Source organism: Rousettus aegyptiacus, unplaced genomic scaffold (assembly GCF_014176215.1).
Source record: "Rousettus aegyptiacus isolate mRouAeg1 unplaced genomic scaffold, mRouAeg1.p scaffold_m13_p_12, whole genome shotgun sequence".
In the NCBI taxonomy this organism is placed as follows: domain Eukaryota; kingdom Metazoa; phylum Chordata; class Mammalia; order Chiroptera; family Pteropodidae; genus Rousettus; species Rousettus aegyptiacus.
The window spans coordinates 55,594,702-55,610,440 of NW_023416287.1; the positions used below are offsets into that span (position 1 = coordinate 55,594,702).

At 33.0% G+C, this 15,739-nt stretch overlaps 1 protein-coding gene across 3 annotated transcripts in view; it reads left to right on the forward strand.

Moving 5' to 3' along the window:
• Positions 1-15,739, forward strand: part of THOC1 (THO complex 1) — a 38,083-nt gene that overhangs the window by 11,600 nt on the left and 10,744 nt on the right. For 2 of the 3 annotated variants that reach the window (XM_016164547.2, XM_016164548.2), the window contains exons 8-12: positions 3,667-3,749; positions 5,821-5,894; positions 11,058-11,166; positions 12,321-12,452; positions 15,373-15,473. In XM_016164547.2, coding sequence (XP_016020033.1) covers positions 3,667-3,749; positions 5,821-5,894; positions 11,058-11,166; positions 12,321-12,452; positions 15,373-15,473 — 499 coding nt within the window. The remainder of the gene's footprint in view (positions 1-3,666; positions 3,750-5,820; positions 5,895-11,057; positions 11,167-12,320; positions 12,453-15,372; positions 15,474-15,739) is intronic. The other variant, XM_016164550.2, reaches the window with a different exon arrangement.

Consider the following 15,739-nt stretch of genomic DNA (forward strand, 5'->3'; position numbering starts at 1 on the left):
TCCTAACAGGCCACAGACCTTTACAGTCTGCGGCCGGGGAGTTGGGGACCCCTAGCCTAACCCAAGGTCACAAAGATTTACTCCCGTATTTTATTCCAAGAGTTTTAGCTCTTACAGTTAGGTCTGTGATCTGTTTTGAGTTAATTTTTATATATGGTGTGAGGTAGGGGTCCAATTTCATTCTTTTGTATATGGATACCCAGTCATCCCAACACCATTTGTAGAAAAACTGGTTCTTTCCCCCTTTGAATTGGCAGCTCATCTTCTTTATGCCTTCAGAATATCAAGATCAATTGAACTTTGGGACATGGCACTAAGTGTTCCCTCTGTAATTCCTTTGTTCATTGCTGTCCCATTACTTGACTTCAGAGAGGCTCTTTTTGAGCATCTAATCTTAACCTGTCACAGCAGTCACACATTATTACCACCCAATAATAAATCTCTTCTTAGCATTTAACACTACCTATCATTTTCAGTTTATGTCGTTCACTTCTATATTCTCTGTTTCTAGAACAGTGCCAGACACCTAGTCACCATTTAAATGTATGGCGAATGAAGACTCTATCTCTTTGTGAAATGAAATGTACCCCCTCACAAGTGATTTCTTTTTCTGTAATTTACAGAAGACGTAAGAACAGTGTTTCAGTTCTCAGAAATTCTTTTATCCTTTCTGGTTATCTCCAGCTTCCAGTCTCTTCAATTTTTAAAAAATATTTTAAATAACTTTTTTAATATATGACATCTCTAAATTGACAAGACATCAGCCACCTTTTTTCCTTTAACTAGTTGAAAGACTGACAACATATTGCTAAAGGTAGCTTTAAATAATATCTTTTAATATATCATACTTTTAAATTTATTTTTTATTTTATAACACAACCTTATTTCAGAAAATTGGAAAGTGGAGGGAAAAACTTCATTATTCATAATCAATCCTTCTACCCTAGGTTGGCATTTTGGAATATTTTCTTATAGTACATTTTTTTCCTTTTTTTTTTTTAACATTCGTAGATGCTTGAAATTCACTAGACCTTCAAAAGGCTATTTTTAGCATGTAATTTACCATTAAATGTACTGAAGTATGACTGAAATTTTTAAACTTAATGAGAGTTATAGCATGTGCTATATTGAGTAATAAATAGAGAATAGACAGGTTTTTTTTTTTTTAAGTAGTCGGTGTTGAATGGTGAGCCAGGTTTATTCACTTACTTCTTGATCTAGCACATATGCCTTTTTTAAAAAATCTTTTGTTTTGAAGTAACTTTAGACTTGAAGACAAGTTGCAAAAATAGTATAGAGAATACCTAAATAATATTCATCTAAAGTTAACCTTTTACATAACCATGGTACTGTTATCCAAACCAAGAAATCAACATTGGTACAGCACTGTTAACTACAGAGTTTATTTGGATTTTACCAGTTTTATCACTATTTTTTTTTCTATTTTAAGGATCTAATCCAGGATACCATATTGCATTTAGTTGTCATGTTACTTTAATCACCCCAGTCAGTCAGAGTTCCTGAGTCTGCTTTTTTTTTTTCATGACCTTGTTGCTTTTGAAGCACTTTGGCCAGGTAGTTTATAGAATGCTCTTCAATTTATATTTGTCTAATGGTTTTCATAATTGGATTAAAGTTATGGATTTTGGGGAAGAAGACAGAAATTATCTGTTTTTATCAGTGCACCATTTCAATGTGATGTTGATTTATCTTATTACTGGTAATGTTATCTTTGATCACCATATTTCTCTGCTGCAAAGTACTGTTTTTCCCTTTGTAATTAAATATTTGGAGGGAGATACTTTGAGGCTATGCAAATACTCTTTTTTTGCCCATTGATTATAGTAGTACATGTTCATCAGTGGGTCTTGCCTACAGTGATTGTTATTAGATTGTCCTTGTGTTGATTTTCTGTTTTTTTCATTCCTTTTACAATATTGATAGTCTTCTATAAGGAAGAGTTGTCTCTTTATTTACTTGTTAATTTGATTATTTCAGTATGAACTCACAGATATTTATTTTTTCTTCTGGGTTATAATCCCATAGCATCATTTAGTTTGTTACTCAAGTTGTTCTACTTTTGCCCATTGGAAATTCTTTTAGGTTTTCCCGATACGAGAAGATAGGCAGGCTCATCTTATATTTTTCCTGCCCAGCCCTGGAATCACCTACTTCCCCAAGGAGCCTGATTCCTTTTATTTAAGAATGATATTTAGAAGCCAGAATCTGCTAATATGCTAATTGCTACTAGAGTATCACTGCTTCTGGGCCCTCTCAGTGGACAGCACTAGGAAAGATTTGTATGTATACAACTTGTGTATACATATACATCTGTATTTATTTCTGTATATCTGAAAGGGGTTCTTGGACACAATTCCAACATGGCAGGGGTGGGGGAGTGAGGATGGCTTCCCCACACCAACAAACAATTGAATTCAGCTCAATTCTGACACTCTCTGTGTACCCAGAGAGAGCATCAGATCCCACAGGTAAAGATTTCAGACCCACAAGACTGTCCTACACTTCAAAGCCAGCCACAAGCCCAGGTTTTTACCTATTTCTGACCAACTGGCTATGAATCAGAGGTTCCCACACACCCCTCCTTTTGGGTTCAGTTAATTTCCTATAATGGCTCACAGAATTCAGGAAAACCTGTTTACTTACTAGATTACTGATTTATTATAGAGGAATTAAAGGGTACAAATCAATGGCCAGATGAAAAGGACAAAGGAACTTCTGTCCCATGATAGCATATGGAAGCCCTCTGTTTCCCCAACTTGGAAACTCTGATAAAGATAGCAATGACCTGTCCCTTTGGGTTTTTATGGAGGCTTCATTACATAAAAATGATTGGCTAAGTCATTAGCCATTGGCGATTGATTCAATGTCAAGCATGTCTCCTCTCGCCAGAAATCAAGAGATAGGCCTGAAAGTTCTAATATTCTAACCATCTGGTTGGCTGTACTGTCAAACAGCCCCCTTCCCCTTAGGTTGGGTCCAAAAATCACCCCTTTAATGTAATAAGAGATACTATTTTTGCCTTCATCACTTAGGGGGTTGGGAACTGTGAGCCCAGGAACTGTGGATGAAGCCCAAATATATCTGAGAAATATATTTCAGTTATCTGAATGACAATATATATATATATATATATATTTCTTATAAATTGCAGTATCACACTTTCTATTTTTAAATAACCAATAGCAAAAAACCATGAGATTATACTAATACTTCTGAGTTTATCTTGCACCAGTAGACCTGCTTATTTAGTTTCTTTCTCGGACAGTGAGAAACCTAGCTCTTATAACTACAATGTTTTTATCATAAATATTGTTATACACTCTCACTTTTTGATTAATAGTTTTTATTTGATTCAGCAAAATTATAAATTACTACATATTACATCATATAAAATTGTTCTTAAATATTCATGAACAACAAGGATCAACTATATTTGTTATAGTGTATGTAGAATTCTGTGTACTCTAAAGGCACCTTTAAGAATCTTAGGAAGGAATTGAAAATCAAAGTGTCATTATTTCCGACTTGATCTTTTGCTAAATTATGGGTTTATTTTGTACATTTTGGTCGTATGACAAAGTTATATTCTTAAACAAGTTTAGGCATTTGGTGGATTTGCTTTCAAATTTTTTGTTTTTTTAATAGGTCTTAACTTGCAGAGTCAGTTTAATCTGGAAAATGTCACTGTTTTCAATACCAATGAACAGGAAAGCACCTTGGGTCAGAAGGTGAGGCTGATAAGAACTCTAACAAAACATGTTTATAAGTTTATTATTGAGATAACTGATATGAATGGGTCTTCTACCTCATCAAAAATTTTTAAGCCTTTATTTCCAATTTATAGAAATAATATGTATTTTGTGATAAAAATGCAAACAAAATAGAAATGTTTAAAGTAGAAAGTACAGTTACCCCATAATCCAAGACTCCAAAGATAACTACTCTTAACATTTTCTGCCTGTTGTTACAGGACTTTTTGTGTATATGTAGTTTTATTCTGAAAACAAGGTCATATAGTATATACTGTTCTGAAATTCACTTTCTTTTAGGATAAAATGAGTGCATTTTTGCTTCAGTATGTTTAGATCTGTTTCAGGTTCACTGCTTATGATAAATCTTTGGATATATTATAATCGCCTGTCAGTGGGCATTTAGATAATCTCTAATAGTGAAAAATTATTAACATGATAGTGAATAGTATTATGTATATCATTGCTATATTATGCAGGTGTCTCCTTAGGACAAATTTTGCTACGTCAAAATATATGCGTATATCCAGTTTTGATAGCTATTGCCCAGTAACTTCTCAAAAAGGTTGTACCCATTACTACAACCATTGGCACAGAGAATGCCTGCCCATTTTACCAAAGGCTCACACTAACCCCAGGCATTATCCACTTTTAAAAGTCTTTGCTTAATTGATATGTACTTAAAAATTAAGTTATCTTTGCTGTAACTTTTCATTGGTTATTAAGGAAGTGAGGACCTTAGTGTATGTTTATTGGAATTTATTTTTCTTCTGTGCTAATTTGAAGCAATGAGGAAGAGAATTGCCTGTTCCTGCCATTTGCCCAATTTACTATTGTAATGTCGTTTTCTTACTGATGTATAGAAACTCATTATATAGAATATTATTAATTCATATGTTGCTATATTTTTTTTCAGTTTATACTTTTTCTTGTTACTTATTTATGGCACCTTTTAAATTTGGATATAATATTAACATTTGTTGGTCTTTTGTTTTATTGTCTCTGGTTTTATGTCATGCTTAAGGCTTTTTCTGCACAAGATATATCACTTCCTTTGTTTTCTTCTGGTGCATTTATGATTTTTATTTTTTCTTTTAACTGTTTAATCCAGCAGAAATACTGAGTTTGGAATAAATTTAATTATTTTTTCTGAACAGTTAGCTAATTATCGCAGAACCATTTGTTAAATAATTGTTATTTGCTCGCTGATTTTTAAAAAGACATCTGCTATAATCGACTTTCTTTTTAAAGATTATTTATGATATAATCAAAGTCCAGAGGTGGCAAATTTCTGGACATTCAGCACCTACTCTCCATGTAGGAGCAAGTTATAAAATTTTTAAATTATTAATTAGATATAATTAATATCTTACTGTAGATTAATCATACTATGCGATTTATTCCTTAAAGTGTAATCATTAGCAGTTTGGAAATAATGTTGACTTTGCTTAAGATTTTTCAAAATCTTGTTTTTCACTCTTATGTATCTTTTAAGTACTTCTTGGACTATTAAATGTGAACTTACTTTAAATTTTTTCAATATAGAGCTAGACACTCAGCATATCCTAATGTGTTCTAAGATCACAAGTGTTCTATGTGGGGGTTGGGGTGGGTTTCCATGGTCAAATTAAAGTTAGGAATAAGAAGTAATTAAATTCACTTTAAGAGTTATTTACTGTAGTTCTTAAAGTCCTTAATAGAATAATGATCTTTCTCAGTTCTCTAAAAGGTCATCGTATATCTTTCAAAAACATATTTTGGCATAGACCCTTTATTCCAGAAAGAATCTACTTATTATGTTTGGAGAAATACGTTTAAAACTTTTGACTTTGTCCTCATGACTATTTTATAGCATTGTCATACTGCTGTTGAGTCTCCCCATCAATAGAATTCTGATTGCCTTAAAGATTAACTATAGGTCCACATGGTTACTGTGACTCGACCTCTCTGCTAATGGTTGTCTAGCAGTGTGTGAGTGACATTGTTGTAGCATTTACCTTCTCCCTGACAATTGCTTCACAACAGGCTGTACATTTTTTTTAAAATTTAGCACACTGAAGACAGAGAAGAAGGGATGGATGTAGAAGAAGGTGAGATGGGAGATGATGAAGCTCCAACAACTTGGTGAGTTTTTAGAAGTTCAGATTTTCTTGATTTACAAAGATACTACCGTAAAGACGTACTGAGTTCTAGAGTGAGAATGTAGACAAAGAGAAAGGGAAACATGCTTATGGATTTCTTTTATTTATAATTTTGATGTATATTACTTAAAATTATAAATCCTAAATTACTAATGGGTTGTATCAGTCAGTTTCTAAATTGCTTGTGGACAGTTCATTGTTTACACAGCCTATTTTATATATATTCATAATATTTGAAAGACCAACCATAAGCAACGTAGGCACTCTTTTACTTCTCCCATTTAGCTTTGTGAACTCAATGCCTGTAGGTACTGAGCTGACTATTTAATGAAGTAGGAGGGATAAGAATCCTCTCTTCTCCCCTCCTATCCCCTGCTATCACTGTTTCTTATCCTCTATAACCCTGTACTTTCTTTTGTAATAATTTCTTTCTAATGCTAGTTAGAAGCAATGAGGAAGAAAAAAGTGAAAGTATGAAGGAACACTTTTGATAGCATTCTTCCAGGTGTCTGAGGTGACAAAAGTTATCATCATTAATTGCAATTGAAGGAATTTCAAAAGATCAAGAGGTTCATATATCTACATAGGGAGACATAGTCCTGCCATCCCAGATTTCAAATTCAAATGCATATCCTCAAAGAAACTTTGAAAGTACTGTGATTTCAGACTTAATTCTAATATTTCCTAGTCGTATAACCTTGAACAAACTACTTAACTTCCCTGCAACTCAGTTTCAGAGTCTTTAAAATGTAGTAATGCCACCTACCTACTTCAGTTATTGAGAGGATTAAATGAGATGCTAATCAGAAGTGGTTTATTAAAGAACTTGGTAGTTATCCTTATTAAGACTGTAGTTGTTGATATTATATAGCGTGATAAATGTAAAGCACTGAGAACAGTGTCCAGTAGCTATCACCTATAATTTTTTTGTTTTTAGACACCTATTTGTATGCATTATGGATAGAGTAAGCTTTTAGAGTCTGGCCTGGGTAACATAAGGGCATTGGGCCAAGGTGTTAGTCTCCAACATAACAGATCACCTGAGATGTAAACAAAGCCCTAAAGACAAACTCTGACCAAGGCAGTTTATTCTAGACTGCCTATGCCTGTGTAGACAATTCAGCTCCGTTGATTATGTTCATAAACTAGTCTCTGCTGAAGGAAAATCACTTGAACAGGACTCAGTACTCAGCTACTTCTCAGTCTGTCGCAATTGCTATTTTTGAATGGAAGAAGAAATTGTATGAACAATTACTTTGTGACCAGCTATATCACCAGAGTACCTTAGGCATGGCAATTAATAAAGAACACATTATTCATGTATCTATAATGTGAAGTCCATTTCAAATTTGGCTGAAATACACCAATAAGAGCTTTCATATTAAAAAAACCTCAGTGTGTAAAATTCTATAAAATTATCAGTTTAACATTTAAAAAATACAGTAGTCCCCGCTTATCCATGGGGAATATGTTCTGCTACCCGCAGTGGATGCTGGAAACTGCAGATAGTACCGAACCCTACATACACTGTTTTTACCTACACGTATATACCTATAATAAAATTTAATTTATAAATTAGTACAGTAAAATTAACAATAATAATGAAATAGAACAGTTATTACCATACAGTAATAAAAGTTATGTAAACCTGACTCCTCTCTTTCAAACTACCTTACTGTACTGTTCTCACCTTTGTGATGATGTGAAATTATACTACACATACATGATGAGATGAAGCGAGGTGATTAACATAGGCATTGTGACATAGCATTAGGCTACTATTAACCTTCTGACAATAAGGATTACTTGAACACAAGCACTGTTGTTCCCCCCTAGTCAATCTGATAACCAAGATGACTACAAAGTGACTAATGGATGGGTAGTGGATACAATGTAAATGCACTTGATAAGGGATGGTTCACATACTGGGCAGGTCAGAGCTCAATGGCGTGAGATTTCATCACACTGCTCAGAATATTTTAAAACTTATGAATCGTTTCCGGAATTTTCTAGTTAATATTTTTAGTCCATTGTTGATTGCAGATAACTGAAACCATGGAAAGCAAAACCACAAATACGGGGGGGGACTACATATGTTTTTTTATAGAGTATCTTGGTTAAAATGGTTACAAAACATTCTGTTTTAGATAATAACTCTCTAATTTGTTATCGTTTGCATATATAATAAGTAGTTATGTTTGCTTTGTGTGTATAAATATAAAATCCAAAAGTATCTGTGGAATGATGAAGGTGGAAGGCAAATCGCAGTGGTTGAAACACGAAAAGAAGGTAAAGAAGTGGTGAATATTGGATGTAGACAACTCTTTTGAGAAGTTTGGCCATGAAGGGAAAGAGAGAAATAGAACCATCAAGGGGGAGGATTTTTTAAAAATATATTAGTCCTCAACTATAAAAGTTTCCTAGCAGTAATGTATTTATTCCGTGAGGCACCTCAGACAAATACCAGGCCAACTAAAGATAAAAAGAGAAAGATCAGAAGCTGTTACAGATGGAAAATGATAATTAGCATCTTAGAATAGATTATTGTTTATATCATACATTAAATTAGATGTGAGCTTCCTGACAACGGAGACAAAAAAGGACATACAATGGTTACATAATTCTGATTCTCTGATTAGAGGTAACTTTCCAGTTTTCTTAAAAGAAACTTTGCTAGTACTTGAAAAGATATTTATTCTTATATATGATAATTAATTGTGTGTGTGTGTGTAATGTTTGTGTATGCATATAAATGTATATGCATATAAACATTCTCTAAAAGCAGTTTTGTTTCAAAAACATTCTTTTATTAAGTGTATGGAACTATACAATTATTGGTTATTGTATTATTTCATGAGTACAAATAATTTATATATGACTATTTCTTTTTCCATTTTACTTTGGCATTTTGGGAAATATTATTTACGTAGCATTTTTTTTTAATTTGATACAAAGAAGACTCAGACCTATAATCTATTATTGTAGATCACTGAAGTTGCTTTAATTATAGAAGTTAGTTAATGTTTAGATAATTGTTTTCCTGTTTTCAGGGTTGTTTGTTACTAGGGAAGAGTTTAGAAAGAGTGAAAGTTAACATGCCCATTGGGTTCCTTCAGATATTACTGGTTCTTAATAAAACTTGTGTTGGGAGCTAGATTTTTGTCAATTAAAAGTTGTCATTCTTCATTACTGACTGTTTGAGATACTAGCAGTTTCTCTAGCAAAGTTAGCATTCTTTTTATCAAAATTAGCCAAGCTTGCTAAATTATTTCCTTGACTTTACATATAATCTAAAGCCATTTTAATCTGGGTAAGTACATAAGCATAATTTCAAACCTCTTTTGTAAAATAAAATGTATGAACTTTGGAACTGCTATTTTCTCGCAGACCCAGGGCTTTTTCAGTTATATGTAAGTTCACAGCTTTGTTCCAGGCAGTTATCAGAAGTGTGAATGTAAGATAAGTGATATTTTACTGTGTGTTTAGATGTGTGTGTTTCTTGAGTTGATATGCCATTTGATATAAATTTAAATTAATAAAATTATTCTTTAATTACATTTTTTATGATAATGACTTGTAGTTTGTCCTCTGAACCATATGAATTAAATTCCTGTGGTGAGATTGTTTATCAAATATGCCTCCATATGTTTTACTAAAATTCTTTTCCCTTTGTCCTAAGATTAGTGATATATATTTTCCATCTTCTTGTAGAAGACTGAATTTTACACTAGAAAATCATTTTATACTTTTTTTACTCTAACTTTTTAATTTTACATACAAAGAAACTAAGGGATTTTTCAGTCTTTTAAATATTAGTTCCCCTTCCAAAAAAAAAAAAAACTAAAAATATATAGTAAAAATTATACTCCCTTTATTTTACTATATTCTTTTAAAAGCATTATAGTATTATCCCTGATAATCCCTCATCATCAAAAAAGTAATTTTCAGCACGTGCATCCCAAAGATTAAGAGAAATAAACTTCCTATTATTGGCAGGTTTCTTAAGATAATGGTACTGCGTGGATCACTAAATTTACCTCCTGTTTCCCATATAAAATTAGTCTTACTTGGAATATTTGTATGAGTATGAAGCTAACTTTAAACCATAGGTTCGACTTATTAAGGTTTATTTAAAGAACGAATATGGTGTTACACAGTTTGGTTTACAGACAAGATTATAGTGGTGATGTTGAAAATTGTGGATATTTGAGGATACGAAATATTCAATATCAAGCATTTTTGACATGTAGGTAGTACTAAAAGACTTCATTGGTTGTTTTGAATGATGTAGAAGAACAATCTCATGGCTTAAAAAAGTCAAATGTTTTAACATTAAAAATTAAAACATTTTTTATTGATTACTTGTAAATATGAAACTTAAAAGAATTTATATTGAAGCTAGATTTGTAACATAGCCAAATCAGAAGTTGAATTAGTAATACCATAATAAAGACACTAAAGAAAGGGCTTATTTTTGTAATACTAAGTTGATATGTACTTAATATGTTTGTCTCATACTAGGACTTCTTAACTTAGTGTGTCGCTTAGAATATAATGCCTATTGCTTTTAACATTGATTCAAATTAACATTATTTAAACAACATAGAAGTTGATTTCTTTCTCATCTAAAAGTCTGGAGATAGGAAATTTAGGGAATTGTCTAGGGACCCATGTTCCTTTTGATTTTTTGTTCCACTATCTTTAATGTTTATTCTTTTTCCTGTAGTCCAGGATGGCTCATCATCATATCTACATTCTAGCCAGCAGAAAGGGAAACAGGAAAATGGTAAAATGTGGCCCAAATAGGTCACATATGACTTCCATTCTCAACAGATCGGCCAGAATTTAATCACATAGCCATGCTAGCTCAAGAAACAGTCTTTAATTCTGAATAATCATGTATCCAGCCAAAATTCAGAGATTTCATCACTACAGTAAACAGGGATAGGGTCTATTTAGTAATTTCCCCTGCAATTATTTATTAAAGTTTATATAAGTATTTGTGGATATGTACTTTTGTAGGGTAAAAGGCCATAGCTTTCATCAACTTCTTAAAAGGGTTTGTGACCCAAGAAAAGTTAAAAAGCACTTAGATATTTCTAGAATAACTTAAATGATTTATTTAATATATCATTTCTTTTACTAGCTCCATTCCAATTGATTACAACCTGTATCGAAAATTCTGGTCACTTCAGGATTATTTCAGGAACCCTGTGCAATGCTATGAGAAGATTTCATGGAAAACTTTTCTCAAGGTAAATTGCCGATCTCAGACTACCAAAAGCCCGATATTTTATAGCTAATGGCAGAGCCAAAATTTGAATCTTGTCCAGTATTCTTTTCACTATTTAAACTACCTCTTATGTTTTTATACCTATTTCATAATGTACAAAAGCTAAATTGTAAGTTAATATTTAAACAACTGATATTTTGAAGTACTTTATAAATGACTTAAGGTTTTAAAAGTTAATGGGTTTTTTTTTTTTTTTTTAGTATAATGAGTATTATCAATGTGAATTGATGAATTTTTTGGAATACATTCTATATTTACTTTGCACAAAATTATTTTAGCTTTCCTGTTAAAACGGGGGTCTGCAAACTATGGCCATGGACCAGATCCAATAAACTTCTTGTTTTTGTAAACAAAATCGTATTGGCTCACAATCACACCCATTCATTTACATGTATTCTGTGGTTGTTTCTGTGCTAAAATAGCAGACTTGAATACTTAGACTGAGACCCTATGAACTATATAACCTAAAACACTTTCTGTCCCTTTACAGAAAAAAGTTTGCTAAGCCCTTTTTTATAAGACTTCTCTATATTTCTTTTTTGTGGCTAAAGATCAGTTGTCCTTTCTTGTTGTAATCAAAATTGAAGTTAATAGATAGCTCTTAAAAGTAGGATAGTGTATGTTTTGCATTATTTTTAACAGTTTTTATTTTATATGCAATATCTTTTTTTGGACACCATCCAAATCCAGATTAAGTGGTGAGTGAGAAATCTGGAATTGTCCCTCAACTAGATAAGATTTGACATCATTTTATTTGGTCATAGTCTTTACCACAAGAAATGTTTAACCGTTTCCAGAGCTGTCTGAACAACTATTTTCACTTGTAAATTTCTCTTTAGTCACAGAGATCTCTTTTCTCTGTTTGCCCCTTACACAGACTGCATAAGAAATCACATTTCTTTGGGAGTAGAGAGTTTATTCCTACAATACCACAAAATCTCATACAAAATAATTGTGCCCTCATTTTGCTATCATAAATTTCTTGTTTAATGTGCCTTGCAATATGCAAATATTGTTAACTGAGAATAAATTTGAGGTATTTGGATATGGAAAAGCACTAAATAAATTATTGGGCAACAATGCCAAATAAAACTAATTGATATTTTTACTTCGCAGTATTCTGAAGAAGTTCTAGCTGTTTTTAAGAGTTATAAATTAGATGATACTCAGGCCTCAAGGAAAAAGATGGAGGAATTGAAAACAGGAGGGGAGCATGTATATTTTGCAAAATTTCTAACAAGTGAAAAGGTATAAATCTTTTTCATGAATCATAATAAAAAATGGTCCTTTTGTTTTTTTGTTTAATTGATATACTTTATAAGTTAAGTTCAAAAGAAATGTTTCTTACTTTACTTTTGGTTAAAGCTGATAAATGTTAGTTTGAGAGTCCTATTTCTTCCTTGCACAAAAAAGGCTGATTTGATTTTAAAGGTGAAAGAGGTTGTTCTGCATTAAGTCTGTTTTATTTTAGAGTAAATAAAGTTTAATTACTTTCAAGTATATATGTTTCGAACTTCAAGTTAGTGTATAATTTGAATTTATAAAAATATTTTGCAGTTAGTTTGCCATTTAGGTACAAATAAGGGTTTTAGAAATGCCCTATCAATTTTATTTATACAGTTAAATAAGTAAACTTTTCTAATATGCTAAGAGATTTTGTCAGTTTTGATCAACATGGCACACTGAGTTTATGTTTCAACTTACTCCCTTTGCTCCAAACACATAGCAATGACAGGTAAAATATAAAAAGAGAATAACCGAAAAGACAACGCTGGGCTTCCAGAAACAAGATAATGCAACAGACCAGAAATGCCAAATAACAAAACTGAAGCCTCAGGCCTGCTGATCTCTTATCTTAAGCAGGTGGTGGCACCCAGGAGTTTAATTTAACTACAAGTGACATAGACCCAGATGTGTTTTGTGTGGGACCAGAGGCAGATTCACTACTTAAAGTCAGAGACCGGTGTAGAACTTTATCCAGTTTTGAAAAGAAGCTAAGAAAAATATTACCAATCTTCTGCCAAGGGCTATGGTTTCATAGGAAGTTGTGGTTTTCGGAATAACAAAGATACATCTTTGTGTCCATCTGCTTGTTCTGTGACCAAGTTACATGATATCCCTAATATACACAACTCATGAAACAGCTGCTCCAAAAAAGTCATCATAAAACTTTTTCCACACTTGGGCCACGGGCCCTCGTGGAAGCAGATGCAAAACTACTAGATAGGAAAGGTTATACACAGAAAGGAGGAGAAGTAAACAAACATCCCAAAACAAAAGCCCTTCATTCAAAACTCTGATAAATTAGAATTCCAAAATCCCTAAAGAAATCCAATGCTATGTTCATCAGCAAGATCAGCTGTTGAGATATACATGTATTTATTCCATGTATTTATACACACCCTGACCAAGACTTTAAAATATATATGTTTTGGATAATCAGATAATCGATAATTGAACATCCATTGCAAATAAGAAATTGTGAAACTGAAACATTTCTGTAGAAATGAAATAGGAGAGTTGAATATGACAACTAATTGGGAGTCTCAGAAATTAAAAAGCATAGATTGGAAGCCTTAATGTTGGTATAGAGAAGGTGAATAACAGTTGGTTTGATCCGAGGTTGCCATTTTGCCCAGCAGATGTGACAGAAGTATGAATCAAGGGTTTCGAAGAAGTTGGTAAGAAAATGTTGAAGAGAAACAAGGAAATCTAGACCAGGGGTCAGCCAATTACAGCCCATAGGCCTACATAATATCCATAATATGCCTCTTGGCTCACTAGCCTAAAATATTCACTCTGGTCCACTAATAAAAAGTTTGCTGTTTGCTGTCCCTTATCTAGACTAAAATAGGATTATGGTAAAAACATATGACTAGTATGCGGAAAATGAGGGTTCAAGGTATATAGGTCTCAGTAAGGTCCAGGTATTAGGTATATTGGGACAACTGAAGGAGAGACTTGGCAGAATAGAAGATTGTAGTGAGAGGATTGTAAATTAAATATTTCAGAGCTGAGGCAGCTGTGAGTGATAAGCAGATCCAGCTTGTGGCCATGGTAGTGGGGGACCAAATTAGAGGGACTATGACTGTCAGTGGAGTTGGGGTCAAGGAACTGAGAGCCCTGGTGGATAGCAAAGTCACTCAGGAGTTAGAGGAAAGAAGACTGGGAGCATGAGATGGGATAATTAATAATCAAATATTCAGTCTTTAAAGGTGAGGAAAACCTGACTAGAAGACCAGTCATATGTTTAAAAAGAAAAAAAGCCATGAGGTTTGCTTAAATAAGAGCCAGCTGCATGAAAGAAGTGGCTAGCAAATGTTAGGCTGCATTAGTAGGTAGAAGCATAGTGTGGGGAACATGGACTAAGGAACTTGGAACCTTAAACTAGAAACCGATTCCTAGGACTTTAAGTTACCTTAGTGGTTATTCGTTTAGAGGAAGTCAGCTTCCCACTGTTGCTTTAGGTCTGGAAGGCAAAAACAGCATGAATTGGTAGATATAGACTTCAGCTTTCCTTGAGCACTCTGTGGACATAATAGACTGATTGCCTTCATCACTGGACGTCATCCTTAATGGGAAGACCAGCTAGGTGGCAGGCTGAAGAACTTCCTCATAATCTGTCCTTTCTAATCTCTGATAATACAATTATAGTTTTCTCTAAAATATAATAAAAGTCTTCTGCTGAGACTTGCCATAGACGATGATAGATAGATAGATAGATAGATAGATAGATAGATAGATAGATAGATAGATAGATAGATAATAAAATGTTTTAGAAGTCCATTTAATTCACAGATGACTCTTTACCTCTAATTTCTTCTCATTTATTACTGATTCCCAACCATACTGCAGGAACTTTGGAAGGCTACATAAATAAGCAACACCTTTGTTGTGTGTATCCATTTGGACCTTTCCTTTTTTATATTTCTGCCTTCAGAACCATAGATATAACATTGCTATCCACTGACACATATCTCATGAAATAAAATGGTTAAGAAATCTAAATAAAGCTTTAGCTACTCTTCCAAGGCTTGTACAGTAATGCCTTGCATGCAGTATGCTCTTTGAATTGAAATCTTCCATTTCTGTAATAGCATAACCTGTACCTTTAGGCAGAACTTGAATTTAATGTGTTGTTTTGTTTGTGTGTGTGTTTTTTGAGTAGTTGATGGATTTACAATTGAGCGACAGTAACTTTCGTCGACACATCCTATTGCAGTATCTCATTTTATTCCAATATCTCAAGGGACAGGTCAAATTCAAAAGGTAAGTGAAATGAGTATTAAACAATTTATAAATCGCAAAGAGAAGGACTTGTTATTGACATGTTTTTCTTTTGTATTTTTTTATAAGGGTCACATCCCTGAAACATTTATTTTGCAGCAACATTAGATAAGTTGGGGCTTTCGTTAGACAAGTAGACGTTAGGATATTTATTTTAGAGAAAAGGCACTGACTGTGTCCATTGTCCATTATGATTCCTGCTAAGCACGGGGGCTTCCTGGGAGTTTGCAGTTGTATTGGTAGATGGA